The sequence below is a fragment of the Rhipicephalus microplus genome, chromosome 1 (genome assembly GCF_043290135.1).
Source record: "Rhipicephalus microplus isolate Deutch F79 chromosome 1, USDA_Rmic, whole genome shotgun sequence".
NCBI lineage: Eukaryota > Metazoa > Arthropoda > Arachnida > Ixodida > Ixodidae > Rhipicephalus > Rhipicephalus microplus.
Window position 1 is genome coordinate 206483465 of NC_134700.1, and position 14293 is coordinate 206497757.

General features: G+C 46.9%; 1 protein-coding gene across 1 annotated transcript in view; it reads right to left on the reverse strand.

The window, feature by feature from the left end:
• The window catches only part of Pbp49 (proximal sequence element A Pbp49), a 32516-nt gene extending 18439 nt beyond the window's left edge, over positions 1 to 14077 (reverse strand). Inside the window, exon 1 of the mRNA XM_075890987.1 lies at positions 13705 to 14077. Coding sequence (XP_075747102.1) covers positions 13705 to 13895 — 191 coding nt within the window. The 5' untranslated portion in view covers positions 13896 to 14077. The remainder of the gene's footprint in view (positions 1 to 13704) is intronic.
• Between the last annotated feature and the right edge of the window lie 216 nt (positions 14078 to 14293).

Consider the following 14293-nt stretch of genomic DNA (forward strand, 5'->3'; position numbering starts at 1 on the left):
CCTAGAGACCTGTGGCACTATCAAGTTCTGCAGAAAAACTCATGGTTCTGATGCCTTTGGGATGGATCCTAGAGAAGCAAAGAGTATATCCAGACACCATGACTGGCTTCCAGATGGGAAGGTCATCATTTGACAGTGTGGCTGATTTGGTAACAGCCGTTGAACATCAGAAACAGCGCCGTCGATTAACGGCTGCAGTACTTCTTGATATCAAAGGTGCATTCGACAATGTTCTGCATGACGCCATTCTAGATGCTCTTGAAGACTATGGCACTGGTAGCCGCATGCAATGGATAGCCAGCTATCTACAAGAGATAACTATATTCATGTCTACTGCTGACAGTGACACACATAAGCATTCCGTCTATCGTGGCATGCCTCAAGATGAAGTCCTGAGTCCAAAATTTTTTTTTAATATCGTACTTGTTGTCCTCGTTGAAAAGCTCCTTAAACTACGAGGCAAAACCTCTGTGTCTGTGTACGCAGATGACATTGGCATTTGGAACACGAGTCTAACACGTTTGCAAGTACAAAAGAAACTACAACGTGTGGTATCGACAACGTCTGCATACCTCAATACCTGTGGACTGCAACTGTCACTGACGAAAAGTGCAACCCTGCCATTCACGAGAAAATCCATGGCTTGTTACCCCATAGTGATCGATGGGAACATAATACCTTCGGTAACTCATCACAAGTTCCTCGGAGTTATCATCGATCATGATTTGTCTTGGTCAAAGCACATTTCATCACTAAGAAAAAAACTAGACACCTTTGTCCAGGTCATTTGCCTGGAAAATCATGAAGACCATCGAAATCATCTCTTCTGCAGCTATACCAGGCACATTTTATTCGATACCTTCACTACAGTGCTCATGTTCTCTCCCGTGCTCGCTCATTGGTTGTGCGTACACTCGAGAGAGCACAGGCGCGTGCCCTGAGAATTTGCCTAGGAGTACCTCGATGTACTTATATATGGGGCACTATTGCAGAAGCACGTGCTTGTCCAGCTCGTGTTTATCTTCAACACGAACCACTACGAGTACATCTGAGGCTACTGACAAGGCATCGAGACCATCCACTGGCAGACACTTATAACACACGACCCAAGGCTCCATACTCAGGAGCTGTTATGTCGCACCGAGATCTTCTGCCTTCAAATTATGCACCACATGTTATCTCCGACATACCACTCTGGACGATTCCTAAGCCGATCGCGCTACTTTCGATCTCAGGAATAACAAAGAAGTCAAAAATACCAACTGCTGGTCTTAAGCATTTCACTTTGTCATATATTGACTATATGTATGGATATACAGTACATATTTTTGCAGATGGCTCTATCACGCAGACCTCCTCAGCAGCAGCTTTCACTGTGCCTCAAATGGGAATCACTCAACGCTTCAAAACAGCACACTGGACATCACCTACTGCCACCGAGCTGACCGACATCTGACAAGCTGCGTGCTACATTTTACAACAGAGTCCAGCAAAATGGACATTATTTTGCTACTCCAAGCCGGCACTTCAGCTAATTAGAAACTACATGAAACCAGACACTGCGTAAAGTCCTCTGGTGTATGACATAATAAATATATTGAACGAGGCATTTCAATCCGGACATACCGTTGCGTTGCAATGGATTCCCAGCCATTGTGGCATAGCTGGGAATGGACAAGCCGATGCAGAAGCGAAAATGGCGCACATTAGTGGCGAAGTGATATCACTTCACTTTTCCCGATATGACATCAACGCCTTGCTGTCCAAACGTATGAAGACGTCTATGCAAGGACTAAGGAGTGATCCGGATTATTGCCACAAGCGCATTTACAGGCTTGACTCTTATCGTGTTTTACGCCTATCGTTCCGACTAAGGAGACACCAAAAAACGCTACTACATAGACTGCGGCTGGGTGTTACATACACGCGACGATACTTATGCATGATTGGACAAGAGCAAAATCCTAACTGCAACTTGTGTAACACGCCAGAAACTATTAATCACATCCTGTGTGTGTGCCGTTTATACGCAGTTGAAAGACAATCTCTCAAGTGCCTCACAGATGACCTAGACTGCCGACCCTTTTCGGAAGAGAAAAGTTTGAGTGCTTGGGAACGCGTGGATCACGCCCAGCGCAGTTTAAAGGGCCTTGCTCGCATTTCTAAGCCATACAGGTTTAGATTCCAATCTTTAGAGAATCTGTTAATGTATAAACTTTTGTACGTGTACTACACCCAACGAGACAGTGTGTGCAGTGGCTCATTGTGCTATAACACAATCACCCCTTATCATACCCTTCTCTTTCTTTCCCTTTCCCCTTACCCCCGTGAGGAGTAGCAGGCCAGAAACCCGCTCCTCCTCCTTCTCATTAAACACCTCCTTCTTCTTCTTGGGACCCTAACTATTATTATTATTATCCTGTCCTTGATTGTAAAACTTAATGCATTACCAAGTGTGCAGCAGACTTTCACCTTCGACAGATGAGGCAATATGCTGCCGAATTGTTTTAAAGCAGAGCTGAGTAGCAAATCGTCCCCTTGTTCACCCAAATCGTCCCCTTGTTCACCTTTTACCAAAAAATAAATATAACAAATGGGTATGCGCCACATAAATTGCATAAATTTCCCTATTCACCATTGGTCCACTAAAAATGAAGAAGGCAACAGTTTTCTACTTTCCATTTGACTTGAGAAACTAAAACAGTTCCGATAATATTGAGGCCGTTCACAACATTCTAAAACGACCACGAATGCGGGAAGGCAAGCAGCAATATCTGCTGTTATAAGCAGGTCCAAAACTTCAATCATCTCAACAGAGCTTCCGGCCACCACCGCTCAGCGGCGCTGCTGTACCTGGAAGTTGCACTGCAATGGCAAAACGATCGAAGAGGAAGGAACACGATGATCCGATGGTGCAATGTGACAGGTGCCAAAGATGGGCGTACCTGAATGAAACATACTTCATATGCACGGATACCGCAGATGTCGCACCCATCACATGCAACTTCTGTAGCATAGGTGAGTCACTCAAAACAAGGCTTCGAGCGTCAGAGCAGGATGTGGAGACACTGGGGGGCATTGTGCAGGCGATGATGGAGCAACTACAGGCACACCGTGCCAATCTCGATACAAGTAATGATAGCTTAGAAAGACCCTTTCAAAAACCCTCGAAGTTGCTAAGCGTAGCTGCCCTTCTCAGGCGGACCCGACATTGTCCGTGTTGCAGACCCACCCGAAAACCGTCACACTTGAAAGGAGACAACCAGAAGCAGAGGAGGGAAACGACTAGTCAGTACAGATGTCACAAGAACGGCGTAGTGCTCCTACAACAGCCATCCAAAGTAACGAGATTGCTCAACTAGGTGACAGCATCGCCGAACGTGGTCCTAATACTACAAATGGAAGCAAGCAACAAGTCTGCAAAGCACACAATGCGGCTAACACGTGGAAGAAAAAACAGCACAGAAGCTGAACACAATGGTGCTAAAGCTGGTGGCCCAACCCATATTAACATCCAGAAAGCAGGACAACAGGAGAGCAATTATGCTGCGTCAGACTTTCCACCTGAGATACTCATCATCGGTGATGGCAATGCACCATGAATTGCGGGTGCACTCCGTCGAATATAGGCCGATACTGTGCAGGTAGAGCAGAGGTTTGAGCATAAGGCGACAGCCAACAAGCTGCAGCATCTGCTCCGACGTCACAGTGAAGACGAAAGCTATAGGGAAGGGCTGGTGTTCCTACATGCTGGGATACAGGATGTGCCTAATAGATCACCGCCAGGGGATATTGCCCAGGCTATAAGGAAGAATGTGGCCCCATTGCACATAGACAGTTGATATGCGGGCAAAAGCAATGCTCCTCAACACTGAGCTTTGAAAGCTATGTGGAGCGCTAAAGGCGACATTTGTTGAGTATCCCATACACTAGCACGTGAAAAGCGACTAGCCCAGGGCGGTATCCCACTACCTGTCGGCTACCTCGTGCCACCAAGTTTCAACCCAACTAGCCCGAACGCTATGCCTTATTTTAAGAATACAGGCACCTCAAAGCAGAGGTAAGCCAGACCCAAACCTCGGCGGCAGTCGAACCTAAGGGCCGCCTCACATGCCCCGGAGATGCCAGACACCTTCCTGCAACCTCATGGGTTGGAAACCGCGACTCACAACACGCTACACATGGAGACCAGAAGAACCTTCCAGGACCTTCCCCAGCAACTGTACTTGTTGAACACAGCGCATCCACCGCCCCAAAAAACACAGCCGTGCGCACAAGTGCTTGTTCCATCTCCACAGGTATGGACACCAAAGAATGGCACCACCCATCTAGCAATGGCCCCATGGCGACCAGCACACCTCTTCTGCATGACGGGAGACATGATCTGTCAACAAGTAGCTCTGCAATGGGCCACAGCTGGTCCAACAACACGCCATGCTCCCAAACTTACCACAATGAAGAGCCGTCGCCGAGACCCAAAACCGACACCCAAAAAAAAGAGGCCTATGCGAATGTTGATTTTTATGTACGGAGGGCAGACACACAGGAGAAGGGCTGTACCAAATGCTCGATTCCGAGAATATGTCACTATGCCCACCTGCGAAGACTCACCTCTTCGGACTAGAGGAGCCACCGATACACCCGAATCGGCAATGGGTGGGTTGCAATAGGAACCCCAGCTCTCGCAAAGGACAAAGAATAGGTATCTTGAGGCTGAATGACATTGGCAGACTGGAAGAAACATGAGGGTTCCCATAAGGAACACACGTGGATGACAGCGGCTGTCTTGAGCATACCAGTGCTTGTTGCAGTCGTTTACTTCAGAGCTGACCCAGGACAAAATGCTGAGAACAGATGTGTCGCCCAATGTTTTGCACAAGACATTCAGCACTGGGGATCCAACAGAGAGGAAAACGGTGATTACATGAACATATTGTCCGATAGTCTAGATTAAGCTAAGCTAATCACGTTAGTGTCCGGAGAAACAAAAAGATCAGTTCCTATCACAGTTTGTTCAACGTCGAAAGGTCTCGGTGATGTTGCTATGAGGCGTCGGTGACGTCGGGTCGGTAGACCGGCGAACCAGAGGGCAGCTGCTGCACGGACACACGATCGCAGTGTCACTCGCCAAGTTCCCCCTGGACACCACTGCCACAGTGACGTGGCACAGCAAGTGTCGTCCTTCCAGGATAACGAGGTCGTCCCCAGCTCCAGAGGCTATGGTCCGAAACCCAACAGCCTTGACAGCCCCACGAACAGCTTGGCCAACCCGTCTTCCTCTGGCGTTCCATGCGCCAGTCACCCGTCTTCTTCCTCTTTTTCCTTGCTTTTCATTTTTCCCCCCGGCCCCTTTTTCGTTTTCACTTTACTTCACCTCACTGGCAACACACAACTTTAGTCGTAACCTGTTTGCATATTGTCCACTACTCATCACAAACGGGCATGTTCAAAACTTCGATGGCTTCCAAGACTTTAACGATGGACTTATGCTGCAGCTAACAGAAACGGTCTCCTTTGAAGTAGGCAACCTCCACCCCAACCACATGGAGCGCCAAAAATAGTCTTGTATAGACTATATTTGCACATCACCTAATATAGCGGCACACCTGACAAGAATACATGTAAACCAGAGTGGGCGATATAGTTTGGATAGTGACCACAATCACATCACACTGACATTCTCTACTTTTGTATATCGAAACTGTGCGACAAAAGAACAAGTCAGGTCGGCGCTACTTACCAGAAACTTCCTTTGAACAAGTACGAGAGGATTTCGAAGAGAATGACATACATGCGCAGCAAAGCACATGTGACGAGCTGTGACGCACTATGTGTCACTATGAGAGGCGAGCCCTATCCTGAAGTGGCACCAGACCCAAGGCCTCGTGGGACCAGCGGGTGAAGAAGGCACTTGAAGTCCGTCACAAGGCTAACAGAGCTCACCGATACGCAATAAGGCGCCTCTCGGTCAAAGAATCCCAAGAGACACGGCAGGAATTCTTGCGTTGCAAAAGAGACATGCAGCAAATGGTCCAAAGGAAATTGCGGAAAGCAACCAAAACAACTGCGTGCAATTACCGAAGCCAGCAACGACAGACCGCACTAATTCTCAACATGTATCTCCTTTCTCAATCGCGAAGGCCCCATTCCTACTCTTCGAGATGCAACAGGTACAGCTGTCGCAAGTCTAGAACAGCTGGTGACCTACCTGCAGCAAATGTATGAAAACCCGTCGCCAGAACAACATGGAAAGCCAAACCAACCTCGTGGAAAAAACTGTGAAATGGACAACAGCACCACTGCAGAGCGCGAGTAGAAGGTGTCCCACGTGGCAATCGACAGAACCAGGTCCAGCATTATAGCCCACAGCACGAAACGACTGAATGAAATTCTACGCGAGTTAATGAAACAGTTTGGACCAAGAGAAAAAGAGTCCTTGGCTTCAGTCTTTGCCGGCATTCTCAATCGGGACTTTATCCCAGAGGTCTGGCGCCATGGCAAGGTGTGCCTGGTGCCCAAGAGAAGAGGCTACAGTGACCAGTTTCAATACTACAGGCTACTCTTGATCACCAGTGTGCTGTACGGGATTTTCATACAGGTCATCAAAAGATGGATGAGTTGTTGGACGGACACCCAGGAACCCCTTAGAGAGCTGCAAAACGGCTTTCGTCGTCAGTGGCGAGAGAAGGATAACCTCTCTGCGCTCGTACAAAGCATTGAGATAGCACGCAAGAAACCTCACGGGCTAACCGCCTGTTTTCTGGACAAGCCAAGGCTTACAACAGCGTACCACACGGACACCTTTTTCTCGTATGGAAGACCTTAATATACCTTCTGTGTGAATTGAGTTACTGCACCGACTCTACACTGACAATACAGTTGAAACCAAATTCAGCGGAACATGCATGCGCAACGTGCCGGTACAGCGTGGTCTCAAACATTAATACCTTTACCTAGGCGTGATATTGTCCAGCTCAGAGAAACTTGTGTCCCGACATGAAAATACCTTTACCTAGGCGTGATATTGTCCAGCTCAGAGAAACTTGTGTCGCGACGTGAAGTTTACTTGAAACAAGCCGTACAGCGAGCCAGCCGTATACTTCGTCGACATTGCCGGTGGAAGGCCGTGCACGTGCCTGGTCTCACCTACGCAAACTCTGCCGTTTATCTGTCAGCCCCGACAAGGAATGGGCTGGAGCAAGGGCAGAGGCCGCATAGCCTTAGCTGCCCTGGCCGTGTCAACGTTACCCAGGAGGATATAGGTTGGTCTTCGTTTGAGGTTCGAGGGGCCCACAGCAAAATCACATTTGAATGTCAGCTACAGACTATGAAAAAAGGTGGGCACACAGGCTTTTTCGTTATACAGTGCAGACCACTTGTAATCGTAACTGCTTTTAGCACGGGACCGGTTATTACGTGGGTTTTTTTGACCACCGATATGTCTCCCATAGAGCTCAATGCATAGGCGAACCATTTATTGCATAGACGCAAAGAGGAGAATATCGGTTCTGACACCAAGTTATTGGGCGCGCGACCATAAAATCGGCAAATGAAGCCAATTTTCCCGCCGCGGTGGCACAATCGAAGTGGAAACAGACGGGAATGCTCGAGTGGAAACAGCCGCGAAAAGGCACACATAGCGGAGGAGAAGAGAAGGTACAGTAGGGAGAGAGAGACCTTGAAAAAAGGAGGGAGCATGTTTTTGAAGTGCGAGGCAGAAGCGGTGGTGGCGGCAGCGTAATCTTTTTCTCTTCAGTGTGCATCTTCTTCATTGTTACATTTGTCGTACGTGCTTCTCAGTTTACCGTATCGTAGCGGTTGTGTGACAATGTCGCCGATGAGACTGTCAACACTAACGACGTGAAGTCCGGCCTTGATGACAGCAAGTTCGTAACCGCCACCGACACTCTTTAGGAATTTGTTGATGCTGAGGAGTCGGAGCTACCTGTCTGCGACAAAGCGAGCTCAGATGACGTGGTCATCGCAGCGGTGCACGATGATGCAAAGGTTGCAATCGACAACGAGTCGGATGGCGAAGGCGGCGTTGACCCGACGCTAGAACTCGATTTCCCGTACAAAGACGCATTTAGAATACCTCACAAAAGTGAAAGAATACTGCGCGAAGAACAATATGAGCAAGAAATCGCTTTAGGGCTTGAGCTTTGTCGAGGACGAAGTTGTGAGAAGCACTGTTCTCAAGCATCACCAGTAAAGAATAATGGCACTCTTACGTTGATGCCAGACTCGGGCACTTGCTGTTGTGTTGTAACTGTTTTTTTTATTATGCAAGAAACGTTCCCTGCGTACTAAGAAAGTATATTTCTTTCAAAAATGCAGTACTAACCAGCCCGAATAGCCAGTGTAATAATTTCTTTTTCTAAGGTGGGTACGTTGCCCTTTCGACATTGGCAAAATCCGGAAAAAGCATGTTTTTGGTTATAACGTGGTACACCACTTATAGCGCGGATTTTCACAACTCCCATGCAGTCCATGACTAGCAGTCTACAGTGTACGTACTTCAAGAATATCCAACTCAATGGAGGTCACGAATGATGTTCACAAGCCAAAAATACAGCCTCCTGGACTATATCAAAACCGGACCTGAGCGGGAGACAGGAAAATGCATTCGTGACCGTGAATGAGAGGCGGAGAGAGAAGTGTGGCAGTAAGCTGTGCTCCCCAAGAATACCATCAAAATGTACTAGGAGAGCAAGAAAGATATCGCGACAGAGCCAGCACTGTATGACAACAGCTGTGGTGCTGCCCTGTTCTTCGTGGCTCCAGCGGGCGTGCTGCCCAATGTTTTTGACTATCGAAGTCAGTTTGATTGTGCCCCCGAGACACCCGCAGATGTGTGTAGGACCTGTGGTGGCGAGCGGGAGACTATCGAGCACTTGCTCCTCCAATGTTCCAAGCTGACTACCCTCCAGTAGAGGGCACCACCTTCCCACAAGCCTCTAGAGAACACAGACATGCTAAACAGTGGGGTGAACCGACAGATGATGTCGAAAGAAAATGGGATCTCTTTCTAAGCTATAGGAGATAAGCATCCTATCTTATCAATAAAAAGATTAGAAGAAAGGGGGCTCAGTGACTGGCGGAAGTACGTAGAAAGGATAGAAAGGCAGCTGCAAAATTTTGGAACCATCTAAAACCCCAAAGTAATGAGACAAGCCTAGAACAGAGGTTTATAACTACAGCTCAAAGTGTTAGGCTAGAAAGGGACGAAGCTATTGAATATATAGGAACAAAAATGACAGAAAATTTTCAACAAGGAAGTGCATTGTGCCCCTTAATAGACTGGGATTGATCAAGTGGTGCAGTGGCTCCACTTTCCCGAGAGTAGGAAAGGGCTGAGAACAGGGTTCCTAGTAGTACATCAACAGGCCCTGATGGCATCCCAATTATACTGATAAAGGAATTGGGTCTCAAGCTTAAGCAAACTTTATGAGAGGCAGTGAGCAAAACAATAATCTAATGTGAAGTCCCTGATGGATGAAAAAATAGCAGGATGAGCACGATCTATGAAGGAAAGGAGGACAAAGCTGACACAGACTACCGTTCTATAACAGTGACATCAGTGGTTTACAGGCTGGTGATGCAGATTACAGAGGAAAGACTGCAGGCATGGATAGAGATTGCGGGGGTGCTAGGAGAACTGCAGAATGGGTTTCAGAAACAAAGACGGTTGGAAGACGATCTGTTCTCACAGATGCCGTGCATCGAAATAGCAGGAAAGGAACACAGGCACCTGTTTCTAGCATTTTTGAATATCAAGGGAGCGTACGATAGCATGGTTCAAGAGAACCTGTGGGGCATACTGGACACACTTGGTGTGAAAGATGGAGTCAATATTCTTTTAAAGGATATATCTATAGACAAATTCCACCGGAAATACGTCACGAAAATGCGGTGGCGCTGTTGTCGGGCGTTTGGTTTTGCTTGGTAGGCAAAAGCCGCGGCGCCTACCGCAGCTTTTGCAGTGTTTTCGCTGGTGCATGCGCTGTTTTTGTCCGTGCAAAAAAGGCACACGAACGATGAACCCAGGTCTTTTTTTTTTTTTCCCCAGTTTTCTGTTGAAAAAAATTGTCGCCGATCAGCAGCAGCTTTGAAACGCGAGAACTTGCCTTCGACGCCGCTTCAACAGTAATGTTTTGGAGCGACTTACCTATAAAAAGCAATTAGCTCTGTCAATTGTTGGAATAAGCCATCGAATTATGCTTTTTTTTTAAATAAGTCATGGAGGCGTGTCGAGCACGTTTAGTACGTTAATTTTTAGGATAGCATTGTCATATGCGAAGCATTTTTCATGGCTGCCATTGTTGATATAACTGCAAAAGTCTTCGACGCGTCAAAATGATATCGCTATACTGAGGTGAACTAAAGGTGTCACTCGGTCATCGAGCCAACGATCGAGCATGTGTTTGTTTCTGCGTGGGTACGGTTCATTAAAGTAGCGGCGAACGAAAGGATAACTTAGACTATGTTTTTATGATTACATGTGGCTGTGATGACACACCTGACACAAGTGCACTGTTTTGGCTCTGGTGCACTTCACTAGATTTTCACGTCTGCATGAATTCACAGGAAAGCATAATGCAAGAAACTTGCTCAGTTGTATGCGCTTAGCGGCGTCGGCTTGAGCGTACAAATTGAGCCATAGACCTTACAAGTACGTAACCGCATTGGCCACAACATGTTATTGAAGCATTGTCGCAAGCGTGTTGTGGATGAAAGTGTCGCCGAGGTTGTTCTGGTCATTCGCATGAATATCTTCTCTGGCACATTTATTATATGCAAGGAGTTATCGTAATGATTCATGCCCACGTATTTTTACACCGCACATTTGCATATTGTACTTTAGAGCCTCTTGCAAAACTGGGTCTGTCGTCGCATTAGTACAAATTGAAGTATGCACGTGTGACGTAGGCTGCAGCAACGACGATATTTTGCAAATGAGCTACATTTCCGCAGTTAAGGTACTTCATATGTTCGATGAGGTTCTAAAAGCTAGAGCTACATATCAACATAGCTCATATGTTCATTTCAGAACCCCTCTACAGCGACTGCAACTTCCTCTGTTGCGGCCACAGCTTGTAAACATGCGAGAGGCTTCCCGACACGCTGTTCTCGAAGCCAGCTTGCGCATTTGCTCAGCTCGTTGTCAAGTGTTCATGGTGGCTGGTGGCGCCCTTTCAGCTTGGACGACTGGGCAGAGCCAACGCCCCATGACGTCAGCCAGCGCCTACCATGTTTACAAACATGGAATGGGTCTATAAAAGTAACAATTGTAGTTACCAAAAGGGAAAAACAGGTGCCCCAGCCTACAGAGATAAATTGAGGGTTTAGACAGAGGTGTCCTCTGTCACACATGTTATTCATCATGTACCTACAAGGAATAGAGGCCAAATCAGAGGAAAGTAGAGCAAGGTGTGGAAGCAGGCTAGTTGGTATTCCAGGTCTCTAACAGGTGAACCACAAGAAAGGTAACAACAGACTAGAAGAACGACGAGGACAAGCGCTTGTTCTCGTTGTTCTAGTATCTTACCTTTTTTGCACTTCAGCTGTTTAAGGCATGGAATACCAAATCTCTTGATCTCGTTGCTCTTCTAGTCCATTGCTACCATTTTTGCGCTTCAGCTGTTTTAGAGGAGAGTGGACTTGGCTTCAGCCTCTCTTTCGTCAAACAAGGAAAACTCATGGAACAGGAGGCACTACCAGCATTGATGTACACAGACGATATAGTGCTAATGGCCGACAACAAGGAAGATTTGCACGGATTGATAGACACCTGCGATAATGAGGCTAGATTAGATATGAGATTCAGTAAGAAAAAATCAGCAGTAATGATTTTTAATGATTATGAAGGTAGTGAGTTTAGGATACAGAAGGTCACACTAGAGCTAACGGATAAATACAAATATCTGGGCATATGGATAAGCAATAAGGCCGAGCACATAAGGGAACACAAAATATACGTAATGAATAAAGGTAACAGGAATGCAACAGTGATAAAAAATAGGACACTGTAGAATTACAATAGGTATGATGTTGTGAGAAGAATTCGGAAAGGGGTCATGGTTTCTGGTCTGACATTCGGCAATGCAATCTTCTGCATGAGATCAGAGTTTCAAGCAAGATTAGAAATTAAGCAACATGGAATAAGTAGGCTAGCTTTAGGAGCTCACGGGAATAGGGAGTACAAGGTGATGTGGGATAGACATCATACCAGGGCAAAGAAGCTAGCAGCAAGATGAAACTTCAGGAGCGATTGAGAAAAATGGAAGAGGAGCGTTGGGCTAGGAAGGTTTCCAGCTATTTGTACATGAGGAATGTTGATACAAAATGAAGAAAGCGAACCAGAAAATTGACAAGTAAATACTTGGAAAATAGCAGAGCAAATTGACTTTAAGGGGGTAGAAATAACTAGGAAGAGGTTATCCGATTGGTGGCTACAATCAAGGCACAAGTGAAAATGAAACCCCTCACTGCAAAGTGCCAGTCCTCAACTTCACTATTTTGAGGGGATAAAAATAGTTTTTGTTCCCTAAGCATAACGGCTAGGGGATGTTAGCCGCCCGATGTAAAGGGTACAGCCACATCGATCCATCCCTTGGATTCCATGATGCAGAGGGAAACTGTTGCGGCAGAAACGTGCACATCCCAAAAGCCACCAGCCCGAAGTGTGGTGGAGGGACACAAAGTGGACACGCACAGTGCTGCAAGTTTGTGACGTGTGAATTCTGATTTTTGCATGTATGTGCTTTTTCCCCACCTTTTTTTCCCTTTCTTTTACAATTTGGCTAGGACACCTATACTGAGTCCACCCGATACAGAGGGTACTTTAGCAACGTAATCTATCTATCTATCTATCTATCTATCTGTCTATCTGTCTGTCTGTCTGTCTGTCTATCTATCTATCTATCTATCTATCTATCTATCTATCTATCTATCTATCTAATTGCCTTCTACCGGCATTCTTTCGTGAATACGCACCATACAGTAGAGTTTTTTCAATCTGACTGCACTACAAAAAGCAAAGCCTAGCAGATTAAAACAGCAACACTGAGACAGTGTCCGTGAAAATGGAACGCGACGCGCGCGTCTCCCTGCATAAGTGGGCAGATTGTGGCCAGGCTACACGGGGAACGCGTATGCGCGTCAATTTTTTGCATGCTCCTTACGGCCATTGCTAGCGAACTTGGGACGGGGCAGGGCGAGGAACGCAGCTCCCTCGGGTCAGTGTGCGGTGCCTATAGTGTTGCATTTTAAGCGCAGTCTAACTGCGCTAAAAACACTTGGCTATTTAGAATTACTTGAATTACGTATCTGTGTATTTTCCAGTGAAGGGACACATTACTTAACACTTGCGTATTGATTTTGCACCTCAGATAGGCCTAATATTCGCTTCATGACCGACAATTTTCACAAGAACGAACGCAGCCACCAGCTCAAGATGGCTGGGCGTTGAGAAAGTTTCTAACTTTGGCCGGGTGGCTCAATCGTTTCGTGCGACAGACAGACAGGCCAAAATTTCTGCGTTCAAGTATCCCAAGAAAGATTATTGTCCCTAAACGCGAACTGTCAATCATTTAAGTGCGTCCGAATTTGCGAGGCACACGTGTGATGATCCCCTAGAAAACCACAACAAAATTATTCGGGGGAACGACAATGCACAGCTGCAGTCGCCCTTAGTTGTCTCACCTGCAGTCTTCCTCTAGAGTTTTCAACACAGCTTCTGGGACATTCAGAGCTTTCATGAGAGCTTCTCGTAAGGTCGGATCGTCGACTTGCTGGTCGTTTTTCAAAGCATCGTTCCAATTCCTTTTGAACTCTGCCGGTGACATCACCTCCCCGATGAATGGCCGGTTCTCCGTTTCGTGCACCGCGTCCATGTTCTGTGATAGCGTCGTGATAGTCGAACCACAGAACACCTACCAGTCGAACGACGTGATGCAAACCGTAAGAATGTTCGCGCCAGCACTTCGCAGCCTGTGCGTTTGGTTTGCGTTTTCTCGCATCAATGCTAGCACTAGTAGAGTGTACTAGAAGTGTTGAGAGGCGAGACCACGCCTCGCCGCCTGATCCCTTCCGCGTTGCCCTTAGTGGCGGCGCTGCAGTCGACTAGTACTGAAAGAGCCACGCGCCGCGTGCAGGAACTGCTATGCGTTTCGGCTCCTCCGTCACGCTTTCTTAACTCTAATTTATTCGTACCTGCCCATCATTCATGTCTAGCACATATTCCATAGTCCTTGAAGTATGACAGGCAAATTCGCTGAACTTGAGCTCCATA